Here is a 19,792-nt window from a genome sequence, read left to right on the forward strand (position 1 = left end):
TCACAGAAACTCTGGCCCTTTCCTTAATTATCTGACATTAAATAAATGTGATGGACCAAGACCCTGTTTTTCTAGGCACTTCACAAACACAGAGGGCTCCTAGGCTAGGCACTATGATAATGCAAATCAATAATAACAATGAAAAATATTCTGACTTCTTGCTCCTCCAACAATTGTAAGACTATGCCTATGCTCACATTTTATAGCCATACAAATCAGACAAAATATTGTAGACAAAAAAAGAAATAACTGCAAAATCAATACTAAATCAATGCCAAGAGATGAGCCATTTTATCCACACGTGTCTGGATTTGGCCAGGGATGTAGCAAGTCTTATGATGAAGCAAGACACTCCAGCCATCTGACTTTTTTGAGTGCTGCTTCAGGGGAAAGAAGTTCAGTTCATGGGGCAGAGCAACCAATCGGAGCTGCTGCAGGAAGAGCTCTCACCCCCCACTCCCTCTCTCCACCAGTTAAAAATGGCTTCAGTGTGCAGGAGAGGGGGGGGAGGGGGAGCAACATGCACCTTGGGAACAGGATAAAGGGGTGAAGAAGCACTAGAGCTAATCCTCCCCATTGCCCCAGCCTGGAATGGGGGAGAAGGGGTCCCTGCTGTAGTCCCCACTCCCAGGCCTAGGAGAGAGAAGTGAAAAACCCCAGGAAGAGCAGAAATGAGGTAGAGGGCAGAACTGATGGGGTGGAACATTGAATTGATGGAGAGGCTAGAGGGTAGAACGTATGGGTCCTGGAGCTACAAATGAGCAGAACTGATGCAGGAATGGGGGAAGGAGGGGCAGGATTAATTGCTGGACAGGGGACAGACAGATGTAGGGGTTAGAGCTCCTCCAACTTTCTAATCACACAAAACAGAACACCCTTGCCCTGCCCCTTCCCCAAGGCTCTGCCCCCCGCTCTTTCCATCCCCCCCACCCTCGCTCTCCGGCACTTTCACTCACTCATTTTCACCAGGCTGAGGCAGGTTAGGTGTCTAGCCTTCAGGCTACTCCCAGGAAGCTGCTGGCATGGAGTTCCCGGCCAATGGGAGCTGCGGAGCCGGCACTCGGGGTGGGGGCAGCGTGTGGAACCCCCGTGCTCACCCCTACATCTAGGAGCCAGACGGACATGCCGGCAGCTTCCTGGGAGCGTGCAAAGCCTGGTAGGGAGCCTGCCAGCCCCACACTAACTGGACTTTAACAGCCTGGTTAGCGGTGCTGACCGGAGCTGCCATGGTCCCTTTTCGACCCGGTTTTCCGCTTGAAAACTGGACACCTGGCAAACTTATTCCTGCAGCAAGGGCCAAAAATCACCTTGCCAAATAAATTTGGGACAGTGGGCAATACCAATTGTCACACATGCATGTGATAGGCAGAGGGAATTCAAAAAAATCAAGACAAAATTGAGGTGTGGGGGAGGGGGAAAGAAGGACACTTTTTTTTTTTTTTATAATCTCTTTGGGGGGAAGTCACATGGTTTCTCGAGTGGTCTAACTCATTTTTTAATCTCTTGAAGTCAGAGGTTTCATTTGTGTGTGAACATAGTTTTATTATTAACTCTAATTTACTGATGGGGAAACTGAAGCACCAAGTAGTAGTGAAGTGACTTGCACAGGTCACAGAGTGAATTATTGGTCAAGTCAGGAATAGAACCCATGTTGCTTCACTCCCTGTCTTCACCCCCAGTTACACCAGTCAGCAAATGATAAATGGACCAGTGTTCTATGGTTCCTATAGACATCCAAAAAGGAAGTGGAAAATGTAGCTGGAATTTAAGAACAGACAAGCACAAACTAATGCTCTATTAGCTGATAATCAGTATCATAACCTAGTGCTAATACTGGTTCTATGGCTCATAATGAAATAATTACATCATTTAAGATATTGTACTACAGTATAAATGAAGGCAGAAATTTTCTAAAAACAAATGTAATTGCTAATTATTGAACGATTGAAGCATTTATTGCTGTAACTGGCATAGTTTATTCTTCTGTTCATATTGCATATTTTTATTAGAATGCTATTTCTTTTGAGGTTTTAGCCAATAAATGTGTACACAGATGAGTCATAATCATGTGTTATTCATTAGTATCTTTCCTAAAGTCATTCATTTTCCATTTTGATATTAATACATGTTTCTGCTGCCAATCAAAAAAAAAAAGTGCAGTTTACCACTTGCATTATAAAGGAAATTCCCTTAGGGAATTCCCATATATTTAGACATTAACATTTGACAAGACAGACATAACACAGGAATGAAGAGGAGGAGCTAGGAGGAGTTAATAGTCAAATGAGAAGCCAGTTTTGTTTGAACAACCTTGTTTTTCTTTCTGTTGCATGAACCCATGGAATGTTTTGTTTTCCTCTGTCTAGCTACAGCATGTACACAGACATGAACACCCAGTATTTTAGCCAATCGTATTAAGTGAGTTATAGTATTTAAATAACTTCTTGATTGACTGATTATTTTAAAAAAATAGTATCTCTCTATAAGCTAGATTTGGATATACTATTTTACATCAGTACTATTTTCTTCAACACAAGTTTCATAACAGTACTGTTTTATTTATTGCCAAGTTTAGTACTGAAAATCTGAAATAAAATATAAAAAAGTAAACCAAGCAATGTGAATTGAAGAGGTGTTCTCTCATTACAAACAAAACTGAGTCAAAAAGTATAAAATACCACAAAATGTCAGATAATATCACAGCATTTACTTACAAAACCGAACCCTAAAACTAAAACTCCTGAATCCTAGCGCCTGTTTTTCTCTAAACAATAATATGCCTTGTGTGGTGTCCAGTTTCCCTTTGGGTGCTATTTAGAAACTCTGTGGAGACTTCTAGAAATTCAGTATTCTGAGGCGTCACAAACTTTGAAAATTTCAATATACAAACAACTTCATCCCAAAAGGAAGAACATTTACAGAGTTTTAAAACCAACCCCCATTAAATAAGTCCATCCCTCTTCTACACAGAGAGTGGAGGACGTCAGCCTTTTTTATTATTTGTATTACAGACAGTGGTTAGGGAACCTAATCAATTTATACAGTGCTGTACAAAAAATTAACAAGAAGGCCATTCCTGTCCAAGACACCTTGTAATTTTAGATTAAGACAAGAGGCAAATTAAACAAAAGTATTGGTGGAGGAGGTGGACAACCTAACAATAAACAAGCACGTTTTGCTGGGGGGGCGGGGAGTGCTTGGCTGGGCAGATGAAAAGCTATCAGGAAATCGAGGAATATCGTGCTTCTCATTCATTTATCCTTATTCAAAATGTTCCCCTTAAACAGCTACGAGGTTTACTTTGGGGAAGGGAGTTGCAGGAGCAGCTGTTCTGTTTTCAAAACTGCTGAAGGAGTGGCCGTGGTAACCCCGTCACCTCTGGAGCAACAGAGAGAGGATACAGCCTGGGACATTTTAGTAGTACAGTGTGTCACTGGCAACGGCTCAGCAAACTGTTTCATTTCTCAACAGGAAACAACATTAACAATTAAAGCTGCCAAATACTGCAGCTATGGCGGCTGCTTATCTACAGTCGATTGGGCAGTTTTAAGGAGATTTCTAAACACTAGGTAGAGGGTCTCATTGCACACAAAGCAAAAATTCTTCATCTTTTGTGGGGGTGGGAAATCTTTCCCAAACTTAGAACATTCTACTTGCCCACAAGCACCCAGGCCGAGTAAATTCTGATGAGCAAGTAAAATATCATTAGTTAGGTTTTTGTTAGTTACCGTTAACTTCATAGTCAAGGATGGACGGAGTGTGTGGCTGGACTGTTAAGGTTTTGAAACAGTTTCAGAAGGCGCCTTTAAACAATGTTTTGACAGTGGTTGTCCCTCCTCTCCGCATCTCATGAGACTTGGGGAGAGGTCTGAGGATAAGTGCCAGCCTGACTGAGGAAATACTCCTTGACCGCAGAAACCCACCTCGAGTCTCTCTCTCTCTCTCCCCCTCCTCCGGTGAGAGGTTTGGAACAGATCTAAATAAAGATGCCTGCCTCACACGCAGCCCTCCCATGAGTAAATAAGTTGAGGCAGTGGCCCAGGCTGCCATACCGTTTTGGTAGGGGAATCCCCCATCTACTATTTCTCTATGGATTTACCGTCACTCCCTGCGCTGCCCAGAACACCAGAGCCAATCGGAGATTCCCAGGAAGGGAACGAGCCTGTTACTAGATTTTGGTGTCTGACCCACCCCTCTGCATGAGGATTTACAAACTTCTCCCAGCTGGAAGATTCCCAGAAGAAACGGATGAGACAAGTGTCTCCAGACTGAGCTTGCGAAAGGGAACCGAAACCAACTCTCCTTTGTGCGGTCCCCAGCGTTAGGGATTTCACTCCGCCTGCTCCCCAAGTCCCAGTCCTACCCACCCCACCCCGCAGAGGGAAGGGACCCTCCGCCCACACAGCTCATCACAGCGGGAGTGGAGCGCACAACCCCAGCCCGAGAAACCACAAGGGGGCTGGATCAGACACGTCGGACCCCCCTCTCCAATCCTCCCTGGGCACCAGACGGGGCTTTCACACCCGACTCGCCACGCAAGGCGGCACCCGCGGGTGCCTCGCACCGTCTAACCCCGCTCGCTTACCTGCAGGACACAGACAGCTCCACCTTGGTGGCCGGGATGCTGGCGCTGAACGAGTTAAATTCCCCCACGGACGCCATATTCCCAAACCTGCCACCGCCGTCCAGCTTCGGCTGCCCCGACTGCTTATCAGGTCCGAACATGGGGCAGGGCGGGGCGTAAGAGACGTCGCTAGCGGGAGCTCCCAGCAGCAGAGCCCACTACCGCCGCTCCTCTTGCTGGCCACTAACTGACTGGGTGGAGCCACTGGGCTGAGCTCAAACTGCTGCACGCGGGCGGGAAACGCCGACTAAGTGAGATTAGGGCGCGACCGGTGACGTCACCACGGGCCGAACCCGCGCGTGACAGGAACCCCAACCTGGGGGCCCACGAGTGACCAACGGTTTCCAACGTTCCCTGCCCCGCGCAAGGTGGGTGAGAGCGTTCCCTGCCCCGCGTGGCGCCAGCGCGGGGTTGGAACATGAGCCGCCCCGGTGGCGGGAGCTGGAGGGAACCTGCGCCGGGGCGGAGGAGGAGAAATAGCACTTTACCCTCCCTAGCAGCGCTGGGACACGTGTACAGCGGCCCCTGGTGGGGGACTCCGTTAAGTGAAGCCTCCTGCGGCCAAACATCTGGCGGTTACCTCGAGCCCTGAGCCGCCGTGGGGCAGGCGCTACTCGCTGGCAGTCACACGAAGGGCGGAGCGAGCCAGACCCCTGAAGGAAGGGAGTACAGGGCACAGGGGGCCGGAGAGCTGGAGCCAGACCCATGAGGAGGGTAGGGTTACCACCTTTGAAATGCAGTGGGAGCCGGTGCTCAGGCGGGGGCAGCGCATGGAGACCTCCTGGCCTCCCCTGCACCTAGGAGCCGGACATGCCGGCTGCTTCTGGGAGCCGCGCAAAGCCAGGGCAGGCAGGAAGCCTGCCTGAGCCCTGCTGCGCCCCTGACCGGAGTTTCAACGGCCTGGTCAACAGTGCGGACCAGAGCTGCCAGGGTCCCTTTTCAATCAGACACCTGGCAACCCTAACCCGCCCCACAAGGCAAGCCTGTCACAACCTCAGCCACAAGGCTACACTGCAACGCCCCCTTCAACAGCCACCTGTGGAGAGATAACACATAGATAAGATTGATAACATCGCACATCTCCTCACGCTCGCGTGACTCAAATCCTCTCACATATGCGCGCATGCATTTGCATGTTGGTGGGCAGACAGCTACTGAATTTCAATAGTTTTGATCTGTTGTCACTTAAAGTGTGGAAATGGGAACACTGCTGCATCTTTAGCTGGATACAGAAACTTTTAACATTAGATATCCTGGAGTATTGTGATGATAATGCAACTCTTTAGACCCACATAAAAAACCTAGCAGATTAAATTATTATTGTGGCAACTGGCAAATCCATAAAAAAAATGGCCAGGCAGGTCAAATGCCGAGCAGTTGGTAACCCTAAGCCAAGTGCTGAGGGACCTTCCACTGCATGAAATGCAGCCGAGCCCCTTTTGAGCCCTTCATCTATCATAGCCCAGCTGCTGATGAAACTACCCAATGGCTGGAGCCATGGAGAGGGGGGTCACTTAGCAATAGCACAACAGCAAATCAGATTTAGCTGAGGCAGGAGTCCAAGAGGGTTTGCCAGGGGCTGGCACACATCAAGCCTTGTCCCAGCCCCCACAAGGCTTCAGCCACTCCCCTTCTCCCTGTTCCCCCAGCAGCACCAACTCTGCTAGACCAGGACAGGGGCTAGTTTATGCTGGAAACAGTTATGGGGCAGGACAGGGCTTTTCATCTGCTGGGGGAGGGGAACTAAGGGGGCAGAGGGCTTTCCAGCTGCTGGGTCGAAGTCATGAGACATGGGGATGCTCCCGGAGCATACAGAGCAACACTCCTCTCTCCCCCGCCCGCAGACGTAACCTCCCCTGCCTGACTCAGAAACTGCCTGAGGAAGTCTCCTTCCTACCACCAGTGGGTGAGACGTGGGGAGGGTCTGACTGAAAGGGGTCTCCCCTCCAAATGAGTGAGATTTGGGCAGCTCTTCCTGAAGGAGCCCTCCATCTCCCCTATGAGGGAGACTTGGGGTGGGCCTGACAGCCGGAGTCTATCCTCCCCTGCAAGAGTGAGATTTTGGACAGGCCTCAATGTATAAATCTTCCTCCCATCCCCCAAGTGAATGAGAGGCTTGGGAGTGGTCTAGCCAATTCTTCTTTCACTCTTTTTTAAAAAAGACAAACACACACACTTCATGTTTATAATTAACATGCCATCTGGACCCTCATTCAACACCCTGTGTATTTTCAGGAAGGAGAGGGCCTACACCAGTTTATAGCATTATGTTGTTCATAAGGGGAAAAAAACCCTAGCAAAGGGAAACACTAACTTTCTTTCTCGTAATACAGAAAACGCTGTGATAATTAGATGGCTTTCAGTTAAGTGACAGTCCAGGCAGAGACATTAATGAGCAGCTAATCAGAGTGGCCTGTGTACCAGCAGGCAGCACTATTGAGCAGAAGCAATGAAGGAGTCCCCATACCATCAAAAGAGAAAATACCTCACAGCATAACTTCATAACACTTGGGCCTGGGGGAGCATTGGACACTGGTTCTACAGTGTTTCAACAAACAGTGCATTTATTCTAGACCATTTAATGTTTGTATAGCACCCTGAAAAATGTACACCACTTATCTGCTCCTGTTAAGCCTAATAATTTAAAAGCAAAAGCCACCAGAAAATGATACTCTACCATTAGATTAAATGACCTGTGCTCTGATAAAGGATCACCAACTTCAAAAAAAATCACACTTCTTCCTGAATTTCTCACGTATTGTTGCAAGTAACTGCAAAGATTATAACTAATAGAGATTAGTTTAAAAAAAAACTATTTTCAATTTGATTACTTGCCTCAAAGATCTTCAACTGTCCAAGGAAGACAGGCGCTTCTTGTTGGGGATTCTGTATTAACAAGAATGGAAAGAACGTTCTGCAAAGAACAGATGGACAACAGAATGGTGTGCTGTCTTCCCTGAATCAAGCTATGAGTCATCACTCTAAGGGCATGTCTACACTTACGGTGAATTGACGCTGCGGCGATCAGTCCGCCGGGGGATTGAAGACCTGCTAAATCGACCGCAGATCACACTCATCGATTCCAGTACTCCACCAGAAATCAGAGTTTCTCCTGTCAACCCAGCATGGTGTAGACACTGCAATAAGTCAACCTAAGCTACGTCAACTCCAGCTATATTATTAAGTTGCGTAACTTAGGTTGACTTAACCTCGTAGTGTAGACCTGCCCTAAGATTTGATAGGCTTCTGAAATCAAAGGGGATGGATCCACTGGTGATGGTGCATATCAGCACTAATGACACTGAATTGCAGGGTATCTCACAGATTCTAGATGACTTCAGGGAAGGAGGAGAATGTCCTGCAGATCTTCTCAAAGATCATTCCTTCTCTATGAGCAAAGAAAGTGTATCACTTAATAGGTAAGTGGTGTAAGGTAGAGAGGCTTGGCTTTTGGAGTATTAGTCCACCTTCCACAGGGAGAAGGGGCTGTACAGTTTGTATGGCCTGCATTTCAGTAGAATAGGAACCAGTCTTCTCAGGGACAGACTGGCTACAGTAGTCTGGGAGGAAGTGTGTGAAAAGAGGGAAAAAATAAGCACTCATTTAGCACAAAATCATGATGTTGAGAACAAAATGAATCAAGACACCAAAGGCCATGAAACGGAGAAATTCTTTAATTGATTATGTGCCAATTCTAGAAACCTACACTAATCATTGGAATTGCCCATTTATGAGCATAAATTTGATATAATTGGTAGTATTGTAAACTGGTGGGATGAGTCATGTTTAGAATGTTAAAATCAATTATTCTAACATATTCAGGAAGGTTTGAGTGGGGATAAAGGAGAGAGGCAGGGGCACTTTGTCAAAAATAACTCTACCTGTTTCTAAGGGCATGTCTACACTACAGCCCTAAGTTGAGCTATGTTAGTTTGACTTACAGCCCGTGGCTGATGTCCACACTTCCCTCCTGTCAGTGGTGCGCATCCTCACCAGGGAGCACTTCAACCGACTGAAGAGGGGCACAGTGGGGGGCTAAAAGCCGGGGCTCTCAGCTCTGCACAGCTCCCTGCAGGGAGACCAGCTGCTCCCTGGACACTCAGCTCTCCACTCCCAGCAGGGAATGGCAGGGGGACAGTCACCCAGGCTTCTTGACTCCCTGATCAGAGAGCCTCCAGGCATGAGCATAGGGAATGGGGAGCTGGGGGCAGCATGGAGCCATGAATTTGACAAGACAGCCAACGGCCGACGTAAGTAATGCAGTGTCCACACACTGTGTCACCCTAACTACACCAACATGAGCTCTGTGCGTCTCGTGGAGGTGGATTTACTATGTCCGTGTAGTAGGGCACTTACATTGGCTGGACAAGGCTGTAGTGTGCACAGTGACATAATTAGGTCGACATAAGCTTATAGTGGTGGAGCTGTACTGATGCAGCTGCACTACCATAAGATCTCTAGTGTAGCCACTCTATGTTGACGGGAGAGAGCTCTCCCATTGACATAATTAATCCACCCCCAACAAGTAGCGGTATCTATGTCGGTGGGAGAAGCTCTCCCATCAACATAGTGCTGTCCACACCAGCGCTTATGTCGGTGTAACTTATGTGAGTCGGGGAGGGGGGAGTTTGAATAAACCACCTCACTGAGCGATATAAGTTATACCAACATAAGTAGTAGTGTAGACATAGCTTAAGTGACATGCAGGAGGTCTCATGCTGCCAGTACTAAAACTTCCTTAGAATTTCTAAATATTATAGGTGATAGTTTCCTAACTCAACACAGGGCAATTCTGTATTAGACCTCATCTTGACAAATAAAAAAAAGAATTGATCACAGAACTAAATATCCGTGATAGCTTAGGTACAAGGGATCATAACTTAATCACATTTGTTTTGTGCAAACAGAATAAAGTCAAGCTACTAATATATATATATAGATTTGGAAGAATTCAATTTTTGTTGGTAAATGTCATTTTCATTGTACACACACAAACCAACAAAAGTATTTCCATCAATAGTCATCAAAATTTACAGACAGGGAAAATAAGAAAAATGCTGCTTCTTGAGAACTTAGAGTTTGATTTAAGGATTTTAACAAAACAAGCATATGGATTTTTGAATTTAGTTAAACATTCAAGTTTTTTTAAAATCAGGTTTGTTTTTGTTAAAATTGTTTTTAATTAAAACAGTTAAATATTTTTTTTTTAAATTAAATCGATTATGTCAGCCAGGTCAACATGAGAAACTTAAAATACTGGCTTCTGCAGCTAACTCAGTCGTCTTCACCTTCATTTTCCTGTTTGTTCAGAATCTGGAAAAGAAAAACAAGCTTTCCTGCTTTTTCAGGTCTCAAACGATTTCTCAATTTGGAATGATTTAGTCCAAAGGAAGAAAATATTCTTTCTACACCAGCAGAAGAAGCTACTGCTGTTAAAAGTGAGATTATCACTTCAACAGTCTCTGAATCCAAGTGCTTAAGTGACTTCCACCAGTTCACTGGTGTGGCTTTCCTTAAAACATCATCAGCAAACATATATTTCTTGAATGGTTCTTATTCCCAAACTGTATTTTGCTACTTTCTTTTCTTCCTTTTGTCAGGATCCTGAACTCAACCATCTCATGGTCACTGCTGCTTAGGGTTGCCACCTATTTGTACTTCCCCTACCAATTCTTCCCTGTTTGTAAGCAGCAGGTCAAGAGGAGCATGGCCTCTAGTTGATTCCTCCAGCACTTGTACCAGGAAGTTGTCCCCAAAGCACTTGTACTATCTCATACAACCCTCCCTGGGTTCATACTGTTCAAATGAGCCCAGTTTCCCCAGCAATCCAGATCAGTTTGTATAACTGACTTGTCTCTATAATTATTTACCACTCCCCCAATTTTGTGTCATCAAAAGAATATGCCTTTTTACCTAGCCAATAATCCCTGTCGAATAGGCGGGCTTCTGTCCAAAACATAGTTATTGTGACCAAGTTCTGGCACTCACAACTCACATTGAGGCTGGCTACCAAAAAACCCTAAAGACTGGTGCAGTATTTGTCGACCTATCATCTGCATATGATACTGTATGGATTAAGGGCCTGATGCAGAAACTTGCTAAAATTTTACCTTTCTACCAAACAGTTCGCCTGCTGTGGACCATGCTGAGTAACAGACGCATATGGGTGTACCTGGGTAATAAGACCAGCTCATCCTGTATCATAAACAGTGGGCTACCACAAAGCTCTGTACTTGCACCAACGTTTTTAAACATTTACATAAACGACATACCTCCAACTAAATCACAAAAATGTGGATATGCAAATGATCTTGCCATGACAATCCACGCATCAAAAAAACACACACTTTTCCTGTTTCTGTGTGAAAGACCACACAAAGAGGGAAATGGGAGGAAATATGGTCCAGCAATTAGGATACTAGCCTGCAAGTCAGGAGAGCTAACTTAAATTACCTGCTAATCCACAGACATCTTGTGTGACCTTGGGCAACTCACTTAATCTCTCTGTAGCTCAGTTCCCATATTTAAAAATGGAGTAATAGTACTTTCCTACCTCACAGAGGTGCTCAGATACCATGCTAATGGGGACCATATAAGTAATTGGGAAAAGAGATGAAATTATGGCCCTGATCCTGCAAATTCTTATGAATGTGTTTAACTTTACTTATGGAAAATGTCCCACTGAGTTCAGTGGACTACTCTCATGCCTTTTCTTCATTATTCCTGATAATTCTACCATTTCCATCTAGTAATGGACCAATACCATTGTTAGGATTCTTTTTCTTCTGAATATGCTTTAAAAAATGCCTCTTTATTGTCCTTAACTCTGTGGCCTGATTTCACCTTGCATTGGCGCAGCTTTGTGAAACTCACCTTTTAAAACCACCAGGCATATATATTTATGCGTGGCAGAATTCAATTTTTTTATTGTTTTATGATTTTGATGGCTAATATTATATTTAAGCTTTTTTAGATTAAATTTTCACAGTTGCATGAAATTGTGAGATGTAAGCATTTTTTCTACTTTTATCTATTTAAATTTTCAGAGTTGTGAGAACTTATGTGGAAATCAGCCAATAATAGTTTAATGACAGTAGACATTGAGGTTCAAAAAGTTAAAGCTCCATAACCATGAAAACACACATATCTTTTGCCATGTGATGTTGACAAAGTAATTACTTAAAAATCAAGGTGAAGGAAACGTAGCATTATAACAGTTCATGTTTAATTTGGATTCTACTAAAGTTAAAAGATGCTTACCTTGTTTCAGATACATCTATCCTGCCAATTTTTATGGCTTAACAATTACATTTCCTTGACCTTGATTTTTAAGTAACTCCTTTCTTAATCCCCTGTTTCCCCACTGCAAAATGACATATGTCAGATTTAGGCCTCTGAGTCTGCAAGCTGATGTGGCTGGTCAACCCTTCTGCCAGCATGGAGCCCCACTGAACTGAATGGAGTTCTGCACAGGTGCAGGGATCTGATTACAAGGACCTGATTGCAACATCAGGGGCTTAGATTTTAAACTCTTTTTTTCAAGGACACTAGACCTCAACCAGCAGTGCCACATGTCTCTGCCAGCAAAAAGAGCCCCAAAGCAGTCATAACTGAATATAGGGGTATTGCTTCAATGAAGGAGAACCTAGCAAACCTAGTCAAACAGAACTGATTCTATGCCACATACTCAGGAGCTCCCAGGGCTGGTATGTGAAGACAAGGAAAGGGGGCATGGTTAATATTTTTCATGAATGCCTTATAAGTTCTCCAGCTTCTTAAAGACCTTGGGGAAATCATCTTCTCAGACTAAGGTCACTGTGATATGACTTGTCAGGAGTAATTTTCCCACCAATAAGGGAGGAAGAAAATTAGAGAGTCAAACATTCCCAATAAAAAGTTTCACTAAAGTGAAAACAAGTCCTCCTTAGAAAAAGATCTCAAGTCCCTCTTACAAGAAAAAGTTAAAATAAACATAAATCTGGTATTTCCTCTGAATCTTCAGTTGATTCATTTTTAATCTCTAATTCTGAATCAGAAGTTTCTGATAATGAATCCCCTGAATACCCTTTCTTAAGGAGTCCTTCAAAATAATACTGAGTTGAGAACTGGATTTAAGACATTAGACATCTGGTAGGCAAAAGACTAAACATACAAGCCAAGGCCAATACCAAAGATTAAAAATGTATTGACTGATAGATCTCAAAAAATAATTGCATATGGAGAATTATCCTATGGAGGTGTTTCTAGTAGCAGGGTGGATTTGATTTAAATCACTAGTCAGACTTGATTTAATCATGGATTTCTACATAAAAGTGCATTCTTGTTGGTTGTTATAACCTTAATACATATTCTTCACAACTCAGAGATAGATTTAGGTTTCATTTTTGGAAGGTACACACTATACATTTTTAAAGTGATTTATTTTGAAAACTTTTCAGATTAGTTTTACAGCTATATCCAAAAATGAATGATCATTTGGTTATTTCATTTACCAAAGGCAATTGAAGCAGATATTTATGAAGTTATTGGGAGGTGAATTATCTCCAATTCAACAGGTTAATCATTAATATTTGGAGGATTTTCTTGCCATGCTGTATTAGGAGGAGAACATCAGACAGACAGACATTTAAATTGTTTTATTTAACTAAAACAACAAGGTTATGTATTCTGGATTTTTTTCTTCAACAGTCTCAACCTATTGTCCCTCTGCAAATTTGTGTACACAGAGTCAATCCCTTACCTCTCTCTAAAAGTGCAAAGTTTCAGAAAGTTCAATGAATAGAAGATTGTTGGGGGTGGAATAGATCTGGACAAGGAGAAGAAATCTGGAGATAAATGTGAGAAGGGAGGGACAGGCACTAGAAACAAAAGTGAAACTGTTTGAGCAGCATATTCCAGAAGTCTTGAGGTCTTTCTGAGTGTAGCCTTCATTGATTTGAGATCTACCATACCATTCTCTCACTAGAAAGGAAAACCTATAATGGCAGCAGGCCGTAAAAGAGACCCAAAATACAGGCCCTGAACTTCAGAAAAGCAGACTTAGTCTCCCTTAGGGAACTAATGGGCAGGATCCCCTGGGAGGCTAATATGAGGGGTAAAGGAGTCCAGGAGAACTGGCTGTATTTTAAAGAAGCCTTATTGAAGGTGGAAGAACAAACCATCCTGATGTACAGAAAGAATAGCAAATATGGCAGGCGACCGGCTTGGCTTAACAGTGAAATCTTCAGTGAGCTTAAACTCAAAAAGGAAGTTTACAAGAAGTGGAAATTTGGACTGATGACTAGGGAAGACTATAAAAATATTGCTAGAGCATACAGGGGTGTAATCAGGAAGGCCAAAGCACAATTGGATGTGAAGGGTAACAAGAAGGGTTTCTACAGGTATGTTAGCAATAAGAAGGTGGTCAGGGAAAGTGTGGGACCCTTACTGAATGCGGGAGGCAACATAGTGACAGATGATGTGGAAAAAGCTGAAGTACTCAATGCTTTTTTTGCCTCAGTCTTCACAGACAAGGTCAGCTCCCAGACCACTGCATTGGGCAACACAGTATGGGGAGGAGGTGAGCAGCCCTCAGTGGTGAAAGAACAGGTTAAGGACTATTTAGAAAAACTGGTCATGCACAAATCCATGGGTCCAGATCTAATGCATCCAAGGGTGCTGAGGGAGTTGGCTGATGTGATTGCAGAGCCATTGACCATTATCTTTGAAAATTCATGGCGATCGGGGGAGGTCCCGCATGATTGGAAAAAGGCAAATATAATGCCCATATTGAAAAAAAGGGAAGAAAGAGAACCTGGGGAACTACAGACCAGTCAGCCTCATGTCAAGTTCACACATAACACTAAGCTGTGGGGAGAGGTATATATGCTGGAGGGTAGGGATAGGGTCCAGAGTGACCTAGAGAAATTGGAGGATTTGTCCAAAAGAAATCTGATGAGGTTCAACATGGACAAGTGCAGAGTCCTGCACTTAGGAAGGAAGAATCCCATGCATAGCTATAGGCTGGGGACCGACTGGGTAAGCAGTAGTTCTGCAGAAAAGGACCTGGGTATTACAGTGGACGAGAAGCTAGATATGAGTCAGCATTGTGCCCTTGTTGCCAAGATTTCGTGCAGCGTTTCAAGCAGCATCCCAAGTAGTCGCTGCTGGCCTGGCTGCTGTGGTTGTGGGACGATGGAGTGGATGTGATTACCCTTACCCCTGCTAAGCTAGGCAGAATGGGCTCGCTCACCACAGACCCCCCTCCTTCGTAGGACTCTCAAGATAGGGGCCAACTCAGAGGTGAATTATCCGTATCCCTCCCTCATGGCATGGTTGACCATGTCTGTCAAAACCATCTGGAGCTCGCCCGCAGACATGGATGATGGGTTGGAACAGTGGGCCTCCATCCCAGAGAGGGTTAGCCAGCTCCGGCAGCTGGGCATGCTCACTGGCATCTTTGCTGAGCATTTTGAAGGGCCTGACGTCGTGGAGCTGACCCGTACCATCCGCTCCCGGCTTCTGTGGAATGCCCCCCCCCCACCTCAAGACGATGATCCTGCTGATAGTTGGGGGGGCAGTAGGGTGAGTGGGGGATGCAGCGCAGCTCATGATGCAATTAACGGAAATTGACAGTATGACGAAAACCACAAAGCCGCGGCAGGTGAATGTGAAGCAAAAGGAGAGGGTTAGCCGCAATACTATGTTTGAAGACCTACTGAAAGCAGGGATTCCCCTGGGGGAAGTGGATGGGAAAACCAATGCTCAGCTGTTAAAATGCTGGTTACAGCGTAAGCCGGAACAGCATACCAAGGAGAGGGTAGGGGCCCCGATGACAGGGGGACCCCAAAACAAGGTAGATGGCACCCCCCAGCGGCCCCAACCATCTGCCCCGCTGGCAGACTATATTGAATGGAAGCTTCCCACCCAGTATTGACGAGGTGGTGGGTCCCCCTCACGCCCTGCCCTGGAGGTAAGGCGCTATGTAGTGGGGGACCGCCCTTATGTCCCAGTAGAGATCTACTGGCCTAGCGGGGTGCCACAACGAGTAATGGCCCTTGTGGACACAGGAGCAGAGGTGACTATATTGCATGGCACCCTGCCCCGTCAGGGCCGGTCGGTAACGGTGAGCGGCCTCGGAGGGGTGGGCGTTCAGGCCACGCCAGTGCAGCTATGGCTGGCCATTGGGAAGGCCCCACCCATACGAGTCACTGTTTTAATCACCCCCATTCATGAATATATATTCGGTATAGACCTCCTCCGAGGGCAGACCATAGATACTCAATTGGGATACTTTTCCTTTGGGTGCCCACTGTATGTCCAAGCGGTTGTAACCATGCTGCGGGGGCTTCCGTGGTGGAACCCCGTGGTGCTTCCAACCCCCACCACAGTGGTCAACACCAAACAGTATCGGATACCTGGTGGGCATGAGGAAATAACCGCTACCGTTAAAGGACTGCTCCAGGCGGACATCATTCACCCCACCATGAGCGCATTTAACAGCCCAATTTGGCCAGTCCGTAAAAAGGATGGAACCTGGCGCATAACAGTAGACTACCGCAACCTGAATAGGGTTCCCCTCAATCCTGACAGCAGCAGTTCCCAACATGGTCTCCATCATGGAGCGCCTCGCAACGCAGGTAGGGCAGTGGCATGTCGTGGTGGACTTGGCAAATGCCTTCTTCTCCATTGCCATTGCCCCACAGAGCCAGGATCAATTTGCCTTTACATGGAAGGATCGGCAGTACACGTTCACTGTGCTGCCTCAGGGCTACAAGCATAGCCCTACCATCTGCCACCAGTTGGTTAGTCAAGACCTGGAGCAGGTGACTCTTCCAGAGGGAGTAGTACTAGAGCACTATATTGATGATGTCCTGCTGAGCGGGCCCCATAAGGCGGCACTGTCTGAGGCCAAGAACAATGTGTTGCAGGTTCTGGCAGCCAGGGGATGGGCTGTCAACCCTCGTAAAATCCAGAGGCCCAGCCAGGAGGTGATCTTCTTGGGAATACTTTGGTCGGGGCCTCAACGTAAGATCCCACGAAAAGCCATCGAAACAATTACCCACTTCCCAGAGCCCACTAGCGTAAGCCACGCCCAAACTTTCCTGGGCCTCCTTGGGTACTGGCGCACATTTATTCTCCATCTAGGGTACATCTTGCAGCCCATACAAGCAGTAGTCCAGAAGAAAGCCATGTTTATTTGTGGGGGCAAGCAGCATGCCGCATTCCAGCAGGCTAAAGAGGCGCTCAGCCAACACGCAGTGCTGAGCCCAGGCAGACGAGGCACCCCTTCAAACTCGAGGTAACGGTGGCTAACCACGTGGCCTCGTGGGGGCTGTGGCAGCAAGCTTCATCTCAAAAGGAGCCCATAGGGTATTGGTAGCGATCCCTGCAAGGCTCAGCTGAGCATTATACACCCCTTGAACAGCAGCTGCTTGCAGTAGTATGGGCCCTGCAGCAAATTAAGCCCATAACGGGCGCAGAGCCGGTAAAGGTGTGTACCCCACTTCCGATTATGGGTTGTGTCCAGGACGAAAGCCCGCTCACACGAACTGGGGTATCCCAGACTCAGACCCTATGGAAGTGGAAACACTACCTGCAGCTGCGTATGCAAATGACCCAGGCAAGCATTACTGATACACATGCATGGCTTTTGGGCACTGTCACCTTCAAGGAACTGCCTTCCAGTGGCCAGCACACTTATGCCGCCCCGGTCAAGGTGCCTCAACCCCCCGTACGGAGGCCCCTCCCTACACCTCCTTAACCGAACAACAGTGAGAGGTCGCGTGGTTTACTGATGGATCGGCCTCATACAGGGGGGCAGAACGATGGTGGCGAGCGGCCGTTGGGCATATAAAACCCTACCCAACCAATGGTGTGGACGGTGCACATTGGGACGGCTCCTCCCCTATACGTATAGAATGCAAACCATGCATGCTCATGCAGTTCATAATTACATATTGGTGGCACGTCCACGACAGAGCCCAAATCCCATTGTGCAGAGACCCATGGGCTTCCATCAGTTTGTCCGCGCTTTCCTCCTCTGGTTAGGGGTGGCCGAACTGGAGCGGGCTATTGTAAATATTTCAGCCACATTAAAGATTATAAAGAATAATACCATAGATGCAGTCCAAGCCCTGCAATTAGAAGTAGCTTCTTTGTCGCAAGTTGTATTACAGAATCGTATGGCGTTGAACTACCTATTAGCCACTGAAGGGGGCATTTGTGCCTTAATTAATGAAAGTTGTTGTTTTTACTCAAATCAGGATAAGTGCATCAAGACTGATGTTCATAATATGATGGACCACTTAAAGGTGTTACATGACGTGGGCTCGGAGGCTTCTGTATGGGATGACCCTTGGCAGTGGCTAACCTCCTGGCTTCCGGATCTCGGCGCCTGGGGGAGACACATCGGGCTCCTGCTATTGATTGGACTACTGGGCTTTGTATGTGTGTTTGTCATTCTTCAATGCTGCGTGAATTGCTCCTCTGCCCTCCTGGCCCAACTGGCAACCCTCAAACCAGTGCGCACGCTCAAAGTGCGCTGGTGACAGTAACTAATACACCTCAGGTTTCAGAGTAACAGCCGTGTTAGTCTGTATTCACAAAAAGAAAAGGAGTACTTGTGGCACCTTAGAGACTAACCAATTTATTTGAGCATAAGCTTTCGTGAGCTACAGCTCACTTCATCGGATGCATACTGTGGAAAGTTTAGAAGATATTATTATTTACACACAAAGCATGAAAAAATATCTCCTCCCACCCCACTCTCCTGAGAGTTACCAAAAGCAACTACAGCATTTGCTCAAGAAACTCCCTGAAAAAGCACAAGATCAAATCAGCACAGACACACCCCTGGAACCCCGACCTGGGATATTCTATCTACTACCCAAGATCCATAAACCTGGAAATCCTGGGCACCCCATCATCTCAGGCATTGGCACCCTGACAGCAGGATTTTCTGGCTATGTAGACTCCCTCCTCAGGCCCTACGCTACCAGCACTCCCAGCTACCTTCGAGACACCACTGACTTCCTGAGGAAACTACAATCCATCGGTGATCTTCCTGATAACACCATCCTGGCCACTATGGATGTAGAAGCCCTCTACACCAACATTCCACACAAAGATGGACTACAAGCCATCAAGAACACTATCCCCGATAATGTCACGGCTAACCTGGTGGCTTAACTTTGTGACTTTGTCCTTACCCATAACTATTTTACATTTGGGGACAATGTATACCTTCAGATCAGTGGCACTGCTATGGGTACCCGCATGGCCCCACAGTATGCCAACATTTTTATGGCTGATTTAGAACAACGCTTTCTCAGCTCTCGTCCCCTAACGCCCCTACTCTACTTGCGCTATATTGATGACATCATCATCTGGACCCATGGAAAAGAAGAACTTGAGGAATTCCACCATGATTTCAACAATTTCCATCCCACCATCAACCTCAGCCTGGTCCAGTCCACACAAGAGATCCACTTCCTGGACACTACAGTGCTAATAAACGATGGTCACATAAACACCACCCTATACCGGAAACCTACTGACCGCTATTCCTACCCTACATGCCTCCAGCTTTCACCCTGACCACACCACACGATCCATCGTCTACAGCCAAGCTCTGCGATACAACCGCATTTGCTCCAACCCCTCAGACAGAGACAGACACCCACAAGATCTCTATCAAGCATTCTTACAACTACAATACCCACCTGCGGAAGTGAAGAAACAGATTGATAGAGCCAGAAGAGTTCCCAGAAGTCACCTACTACAGGACAGGCCTAACAAAGAAAATAACAGAACGCCACTAGCCGTCACCTTCAGCCCCCAACTAAAACCCCTCCAACGCATTATTAAGGATCTACAACCTATCCTGAAGGATGACCCAACACTCTCACAAATCTTGGGAGACAGGCCAGTCCTTGCCTACAGACAGCCCCCCAACCTGAAGCAAATACTCACCAGCAACCACATACCACACAACAGAACCACTAACCCAGGAACCTATCCTTGCAACAAAGCCCGTTGCCAACTGTGCCCACGTATCTATTCAGGGGACACCATCACAGGGCCTAATAACATCAGCCACACTATCAGAGGCTCGTTCACCTGCACATCCACCAATGTGATATATGCCATCATGTACCAGCAATGCCCCTCTGCCATGTACATTGGTCA

General features: G+C 46.2%; 1 protein-coding gene across 18 annotated transcripts in view; it reads right to left on the reverse strand.

Moving 5' to 3' along the window:
- The window catches only part of CPNE8 (copine 8), a 285,586-nt gene extending 280,450 nt beyond the window's left edge, over positions 1-5,136 (reverse strand). For 11 of the 18 annotated variants that reach the window (XR_005223777.2, XR_005223778.2, XR_005223779.2 and 8 more), the window contains exon 1: positions 4,586-5,136. Coding sequence is in view for 11 of the 18 variants with exons in the window: in XM_043551226.1 (XP_043407161.1) it covers positions 4,586-4,725 (140 nt within the window). In the remaining 7 variants the exon portion in view is untranslated. The remainder of the gene's footprint in view (positions 1-4,585) is intronic. The other 7 variants (XM_043551195.1, XM_043551211.1, XM_043551221.1 and 4 more) reach the window with 7 other exon arrangements.
- Positions 5,137-19,792: the final 14,656 nt, after the last annotated feature.

The sequence above is a fragment of the Chelonia mydas genome, chromosome 1 (assembly GCF_015237465.2).
Source record: "Chelonia mydas isolate rCheMyd1 chromosome 1, rCheMyd1.pri.v2, whole genome shotgun sequence".
In the NCBI taxonomy this organism is placed as follows: domain Eukaryota; kingdom Metazoa; phylum Chordata; order Testudines; family Cheloniidae; genus Chelonia; species Chelonia mydas.